The sequence below is a fragment of the Leuciscus leuciscus genome, assembly GCF_965113295.1.
Source record: "Leuciscus leuciscus genome assembly, chromosome: 9".
Classification (NCBI taxonomy): Eukaryota; Metazoa; Chordata; class Actinopteri; order Cypriniformes; family Leuciscidae; genus Leuciscus; species Leuciscus leuciscus.
The window spans coordinates 35,962,739-35,970,993 of record NC_138733.1 but is presented as its reverse complement, the minus strand read 5'-3'; the positions used below and the strand labels follow the sequence as shown (position 1 = coordinate 35,970,993).

The 8,255-nt window shown below is 37.4% G+C and overlaps 1 protein-coding gene across 9 annotated transcripts in view; it reads right to left on the bottom strand.

Annotated features, from left to right (window-relative positions):
- sh3bgr (SH3 domain binding glutamate-rich protein) overlaps positions 1 to 8,255 on the bottom strand; it is a 32,516-nt gene that overhangs the window by 22,023 nt on the left and 2,238 nt on the right. For 8 of the 9 annotated variants that reach the window (XM_082180736.1, XM_082180737.1, XM_082180738.1 and 5 more), the window contains exons 2-4: positions 4,772 to 4,957; positions 4,062 to 4,142; positions 1,310 to 1,387 (exon numbers count right to left, since the gene is read on the bottom strand). In XM_082180736.1, coding sequence (XP_082036862.1) covers positions 1,310 to 1,387; positions 4,062 to 4,142; positions 4,772 to 4,957 — 345 coding nt within the window. The remainder of the gene's footprint in view (positions 1 to 1,309; positions 1,388 to 4,061; positions 4,143 to 4,771; positions 4,958 to 8,255) is intronic. The other variant, XM_082180743.1, reaches the window with a different exon arrangement.

Genomic DNA, 8,255 nt, shown 5'->3' with positions numbered 1-8,255 from the left:
CATCTGCTTTGATGTCGTTGATCTACTAGCCTCTGGTATCTGAGAGTCGCCAACGAGTTTTTCGACAGTGTTGTCAAATATCTATTACGAAGCTGTAGGGGGAGCTCTAGAGAGAAACCTGCGAGCAAAAAGCGAGAATACAGCGAAGAAATTCCCGAAACTGCATAGCCCTGCTTTAATTGCTGATGTAAATTGCAGTGTTAGTGTTTCTTTGCATACTATGATTTTTTTATATTTTTTTTTACAAATGATCAGAAATACATTTCATTAAAATACTATCATTGTAAACGACTTTAGAATTAAATAAAATGCAGTAACCAATTATTTGGAGCTAACTGTCATCACTCAAATGTGCGTAAGAGTGCTCATGAGTGTGCGTAGATTCTGTTCTTAGCTAAGAACAAATCCAAGATAAGAAAACCTTAGTGAATGTCAGAGTCTTCGTAAAAAGTGCGTAAGTGGGGTTTAAGAACACATTTCTTCGTAAGAACGGTTGGTGAATGAGGCCCAATGTGATTTCTCAGTTCATGACCCCTTTAATATTTTAATTTTAAACAAATTGAATACACATTTATAACGCTACACTTTGTGTTATATAACCTTACACTAAATGACAAAATATGAATTAACACTGATGCAAGGGTGTTTCTAATACAACGGCTGAGGGAGTGACGGCTAATTTAACATCTTTCTCTCTTCTCACCAATGTAATCAATCTCTCTATATTTTTTTCCCTCTTTTGTAAAGTCGTGGAATCGCTATCACAGAATCTTTCTTTTGCTTTTAAAGCAGATGCAAATACAAAAATTATATTTGCTGTCATCTCCCGTTCAACACTAAAAAAAGGGTCCATACACTAAAAGAATTCGCAAATGTTAGCCATGCAGAAATTTCTAGCAAATGTACTCTGAACAGTCTACATACTGCTGAAGTAGTATGAGTAGTATACTTATCCGAACATGGTGTTAAGTTACACTCTCAGAAAAACAATAGTACAAACGTTGTCACTGGGATGTTACCCTTTCAAAAGGTTCTAATATATACCATCTAGGCACTAATATGTACAATTTAGGTACTAATATGTACCTTGAAGGAACTAATATGCACCCTTTAGGGGTAAATAGAGTACAAAGTGTCCCTTTTTTCTGAGAGTGTAGGTTGTGATAGACTGGTGAACAAAAACTTAGCAGAATCACAAAGCAGACGAAGGGCATACAATAAAGACATGTGTCTGGAAATGCACGGGAAGTGAATTTCGGTTAAATATATATTTAAAACAAAGACTGAAAGAAATTCAATTGGGTATTACTGTTGTGTCATCACCAAGATGTTCCTCTGTGCCAGATCCATTATGAAGCTTTTGTGAATGTTCAGCTTGTTGTGCCTCCTGCACCAAGAGAGATTTTTTATTAAAGAACTGGAGAATCAATTCAATCACTGTCAGCAAGGGAAAATTCACCAAAGTTGCTAAAAAAAAGAGAGGAAGAAGACCGAATTCTGCAGTGATAACACACTTTCATGATTAAATGTAATTCTACAGATGTTTATCCATCCACCACCAAAGACTTGTCTGGTAATTGTTGTGCTTGATTCAGAGGATGCCAAGGAGCCTGGGATATCTTTACTGGCTGTTGCATTTCAAGCGATTTGATTAGATTTTTTATGAGAATTTCTATGTATTAAGCCAGATGTTCGAAAAACATTCGATTTGGGTGTACTATTGCTGGTGAATACTGTCTCAAATATCTTTCTCTTTTGTCTCTACTTCTGTATTCTGCATTACTAAAACTTTTAATAAAGTCATTCAAACATCTGAAAATAGTTGAGGCCTAAAACGGTACCAAAGTGATGTTTGGGTAGTTGGCAGATAGTGTACATGACTGGGAACAAGTGAAAAAATATTTGGTTGTTATTTGGCCTAGTTGTTAAAGGGTTAGTTCACCCAAAAATGATGTCATTACTTACCCTCCCTCATGTCGTTCCAAACCCGTAAGACTTTCCTTCATCTTCAGAACACAAATGAAGATCTTTTCTATTAAATCTGAGAGCTTTCTGGCCCTCCATAGACAGTTAAGCAACTACCACTATGACGTTTCAAAAAGTTCAGCTTCAGGTTCTTGCGTAAAACCTCGTAACACGAGAATGAACCTCATTGGTTCTTTCAGAAGCTCAAACGTGCTGCGTAACACACGAGACTGATCCTTGAAAGATTATGTGTATTTTTTGTCATATTTGGTCAGATGCATTTACATTGTCACTGTGCCTCAGATGCAATCAACTCTATCTGTGTCTGTAAAGGTGTGAACCAAATGGCCCATACAGACGTATGGCCCATAGAAACTGATGGCTATGAATGCCAAAAAACCAACATTGCTCAGAGTAGATTGCAGTGTAGATCATTCTCCTGTGGGAGGTCCAAACAGTTTTCTATTGTATGTAGCCCTTTTGTCTTCATGTGTAAAGTTCTGTCCCACAGACAGAACTTTGGGTTAAGATTTTTTGAAGGCCGACACGCTAACATCGCTGCTGAAGAACTGTGCTACACTACTACCTTCAATTAATTCTCATTGGTTCTTGCAGAAGCTCAAACGTGCTGTATAACTCTTGAATGAACCTCATTGGTTCTTGCAGAAGCTCAAACGAGCTGTATAACTCAAGAATGGACCTCATTGGTTCTTGCAGAAGCTCAAACGTGCTGTATAACTCATGAATGAACCTCATTGGTTCTTGCAGAAGCTCAAACGTGCTGTATAACTCATGAATGAACCTCATTGGTTCTTGCAGAAGCTCAAACGTGCTGTATAACTCAAGAATGGACCTCATTGGTTCTTGCAGAAGCTCAAACGTGCTGTATAACTCATGAATGAACCTCATTGGTTCTTGCAGAAGCTCAAACGTGCTGTATAACTCATGAATGAACCTCATTGGTTCTTGCAGAAGCTCAAACGTGCTGCGTAACACGAGAATTAACCTCATTGGTTCTTGCAGAAGCTCAAACGTGCTGCGTAACACAAGAATGAACCTCATTGGTTCTTGCAGAAGCTCAAACGTGCTGTATAACTCATGAATGAACCTCATTGTTTCTTGCAGAAGCTCAAACGTGCTGCGTAACACGAGAATGAACCTCATTGGTTCTTGCAGAAGCTCAAACGTGCTGTATAACTCATGAATGAACCTCATTGGTTCTTGCAGAAGCTTAAACGTGCTGTATAACTCATGAATGAACCTCATTGGTTCTTGCAGAAGCTCAAACGTGCTGCGTAACACGAAAATGAACCTCATTGGTTCTTGCAGAAGCTCAAATGTGCTGTATAACTCTTGAATGAACCTCATTGGTTCTTGCAGAAGCTCAAACGTGCTATATAATTAATGAATGAACCTCATTGGTTCTTGCAGAAGATCAAACGTGCTGTTTAACACGAGAATGAACCTCATTGGTTCTCACACGTCAATGCTTGAGCTTCCGTTTACCACAACTGATGTGTGAGTTGATGAATGTTTATATGTGAATAAAAGCCTAAATTCAATCTGTTCATGTCTCTTCAGAAAATTTGGAATAAAATGCTCAATTCATTGGATTAGTTTAACAATCTCTTTATGAACTTTTTTAAGTGTTAAAGTGGTAGTTGTGTAGCTTTCAACGGAGGGACAGAAAGCTCTCAGATTTCATCAAAAATATCTTCATTTGTGTTACGAAGGTGAATGCAAGTCTTACGAGTTTGGAACAACATGAGGGTGAGTAATAATGGGTGAACCAACCCTTTTTACTGGTATCACTTTAAGATATTGCATTCTAAAGGCCAATTCACACTGCACTGACAGATGCACCAACGCCGACAGTCACCAGTTTACAGTATGTCATTTCTTAGTCATTTCAAGACCGACAAACGGCAATTCAACATGTTCAATTGGCAACAATGAGAGCCAACACACTGATTCAACAAAACCCAACAAAGTGTCTGATGCTGTCTGTCGGTGCTGTAAAAATTGGCCTTAAGATGGTTTTCTATCATTCAAGAAAAGGAAGCACACAGAAAAAAAACAACAACAACAACAACAACCTTAGATCCTGGTGGAGGTGTCAGACCCAAAAATTCATAGACTGTGTTGTCCTCTTTGGCATCAAAGAATGTGTCGTAGTCCTGCAATTTAGGATATGAAACCATCATTAGTTTTTTAAAGCAAACAATCTAGCATTTAATGTGTCATTTCTGATGGAATTTGCTCAAGCAGAGGGTTTTCTTCTATAACACATTAGTGGATGGGGACTGCTCTGCTAAACGTACCATAAAAGTACCATAAAATGAATGTAGTCGAAGTAAGTTGTCCATATAACTTCTGCACTTGATTTAAAATATCATAAAGCCGTACAATAACTTTTAGAGGAGAACGGATAACAATTTTTAGTCATTATTCCAACTCAATCTCACTGCGATTCATTACATTTTGGTGAATTGGTGGATAATTCATATGAATTCATTAAGTTCCTCAAAGATCACATTTTGTTCCCTACATAAACTGCAAACAATTACACAGCCCCGTAGGAAATTCCCAGTGGAACCCATGGTTTGTATATGGTACATTTCTTCCAAGACTACTAACTGTACAGTTCTTTTGAATACATTTCTGCTGCCTGTCTTATAAAGTGGATTTTACATCTCTTAACCTGGATAAACGACTTGTGAAAACGTTTACTCATTAGGTCTTGACCCAAATTGTGAACTTTTAGAAGGGCAGTTTTATAGGAGGCTCTGTTGTAGCAGGTTCTTACCCCACAATACATCTCCTCATTGAAAATCTGTGGAGGAAGAGGAATTCCAGTGGTGGGCTTCTTTTCTCCAGGGACATTTTCCCTCATCCACAGCCGGTTGTCCTCATTTGAAGCAATGTCAAGCTGTGCGTAATCAATTTTAAGTGCCTCAAGAAACCCGACAACATCTTGTTGTTTCTTTTTGATCTGTGGTATTAATAAAAAATAACAGATTATTGATGTGAATCCCAAGATACTTAGAAAAAAACTAAACATTCAAATTCTTCCAAATGCAAAACATATGCATCACACATTCCAGATAGCAGGTCATTTTAAACTGTAGTAGATAATGCATTTGAAATGTAAATATAGTAATGATGTCATTGTCAGATGATAAAAATGTTTCTTTGACATAAACCATAATACATTTTAAAAAACACAGAAAAGTTTTCAGAATTAAGGATTATAATTTGTAGGCTATAGGCTGGCATTTGCCAAAATAGGCTTTATGCCGAACGTCACATGAAAACAGGAAAACTGGTCTCATTGCATCTGCTTGTCAGAGAAAGTGTTATGACAGGACGAACTGATGGCGATATCTATGGACTTATAAGGTAATCGGCTAACCTATCTATTTATTTTAATTATTCGTTTTTTATTCAGTTCAAAGGGATACTCCACTTTTTTTGGAAATAGGCTCATTTTACAACTCCCCCAGAGTTAAACAGTTGAGTCTTACTGTTTTCGAATCCATTCAGCCGATCTCCGGGTCTGGCGGTACCACTTTTAGCATAGCTTAGCATAGATCATTGAATCGGACAGGACCATTAGCATCTCTCTCAAAAAAATGACCAAAGAGTTTCGATATTTTTCCTATTTAAAACTTGACTCTTCTGTAGTTACATCGTGTACTAAGACCGACGGAAAATGAAAAGTTGCGATTTTCTAGGCTGATGATGAGCGAATGGCTAGGAACTATACTCTCATTACTGCGTAATAATCAAGAATCCAGCAGGCGTAATGATATGACGCAGAGCCTGAAAATAGTTCCCAGCTCTGTAACTTCCAACGTGACCGGGACTAAGTTTGGTGCGTACTGGACTCATGGTACGTCATATCATTACGCCTGCTGGATTCTTGATTATTACGCAGGAATGAGAGTATAGTTCCTAGCCATATCAGCCTAGAAAATCGCAACTTTTCATTTTCCGTCGGTCTTAGTACATGATGTAACTACAGAAGAGTCAAGTTTTAAATAGGAAAAATATCGAAACTCTTTGGTCATTTTTTTTAGAGAGATGCTAATGGTCCTGTCCGATTCAATGATCTATGCTAAGCTATGCTAAAAGTGGTACCGCCAGACCCGGAGTTCGGCTGAATGGATTCGAAAACGGTAAAACTCAACTGTTTAACTCTGGGGGAGTTGTAAAATGAGCCTGTTTTACAAAACCCCCATTGTCAGAGTGACCAACACACACACACGTTATACTGTATTTTACAGTACAGAGTAGTTACCCTATGTTTTATGTGTTTGTTCTATATTTGTTTCCAATTTGTTTACTCAATTAAAATGCATGGACCTGTAACACTTTTTAGGGGATGGGTGTAACACATTATGCTTAAACAAATGTATATTTTTTTTACCTCTTTTATCTATTTATTGCTATCCATCTCAAACCCATCTGCAACAAATTAAAGTCTAAAATGTAGGGAGTTAATTATTGCAAAATATGAATTAAATTCATATCTAGGTTTTTGAAATTTAGAATGTTAGTACACAGATAAAGACACGTCATGAGAAAAAAATATATTATTCTGGTCTTATGAGCAAAAATATCAATATCTGGGGGCCAGTTGCAAAAACACACAATGTTAAGACTTTGTCTTATGAACAAGCCAGACCAACTAACAGTTAGTCATTGAAATCAGTCTTAATTTTCAAAAACAATCAAATTCGACCAATCTGCATATTTATGCAGGGTTGCCAAGTCCACATGTTTTCCAAAGGTAATTGGGCTATACTTTAAACTGTAGCCACGGGATGATTTTTTTTCCCCCTGCTGGTTATAGGCTTGACATATTTCATGAATTATATTTGACTGAAATGCTTAAATTTAAATATTTTATATTCTGCCAATGATAAAACTGTGCCAGATGTTAGGTTTTGTGAAGGACGGCCAGTGGTATGGAGCTTTTGAGTTGTGTTTATGATCACTAAGATACATTTTCAATTTGCATAACAGTGACTGTAAAATATGCATTTTAGCTATGGGAATGGCATTATGAGTTTTGTTATATGGGATATGGTCACTAATACTTTTGAGCTATTTTTAATTGGCCATTGGGGTAGTTTTGTTACGCAGACCTGGCAACTTAAAAAAAAAGTTTTTACCTGTCTTAAAGAAAATAATTAGATGACTAACTGTCAAGACAAGCAGTTCATGCAATCAATCAATATTTTTGAAAAAAAGCAACAATTCTCATCGGTCTACCCTAATTGTTTTGAATGATGACTACAAAATGTAGCTGGTGTTTTCTAGGTGTGTTACAACAATGTATTATGGTGCGTTGAAATCAGGTTGTTAAGATCGTATTTACGAGTTGAACGCACATGAATGCCACCACAATGTCAAAAATATGACTCGTGATTTTCTTCGATCTTCTTCTTCGTATAGCCCCGATCTATACGAGTTGGGGACGTGTCAGTGAACAAGATGGCGGAATACCACAATCCTTAAAGCTACAATATACAGTAATTTTTTTCGCTGCTAGGGGTCGCTAACCTCTTAAAATAACAAAGGCGTAGATTGATGATGCAGTGATAAGCGGAATCATGGAACTTGTAGTCATGCTGAAGGATCTAATAATGATAATGGATGAGTGAATACATTGATGTTTTTAACATGACTGTGGTATGAAGCAGGGCGCGACTGCTAATGAGAGACAGATATCAGCGCACACACACGCGAGTCCCGCGGATATAAAGAAATGAGGACATTTATTCTACTGAACACACAAGTGCTGAATTACTACTCATACAGGTCAGTTTATTTGACAAATTAAACTTGTGAGGTAACGCAGCGCTGTTTCACTTGATCTAACGTTACACTATCATACTAAACTGCATTGCTGAAAGTTATAATGTTATTCTATGTGTTCGTCTGTTAGCTATATGAGACTAGCAGTAAACTAGATCAACATTAGAATAACATACTGATCATATTCTAATTCTTTCATCATGTTGAGCTATATAACATTGATTCGTTTTATGTTCATTTTCTCACCAGTCTAATAAAGTAGCCTACATGCAAGAGCGTCGTCTCTGTACATGCAAGTCGAAGTTTGTCGTGGACGTGGAGCTCTCGGCATCTCGAAAACACCACGCCGATATTGATCCTTGTTTTATTTCTCCTTTTGTCCCAAAGTCTGCTTGCCATGGTCCATAATGTTTGAACGAAACAAAGACAGCCTGCCGCTAGACGTAACGCACTACGCAGTTGTCCAT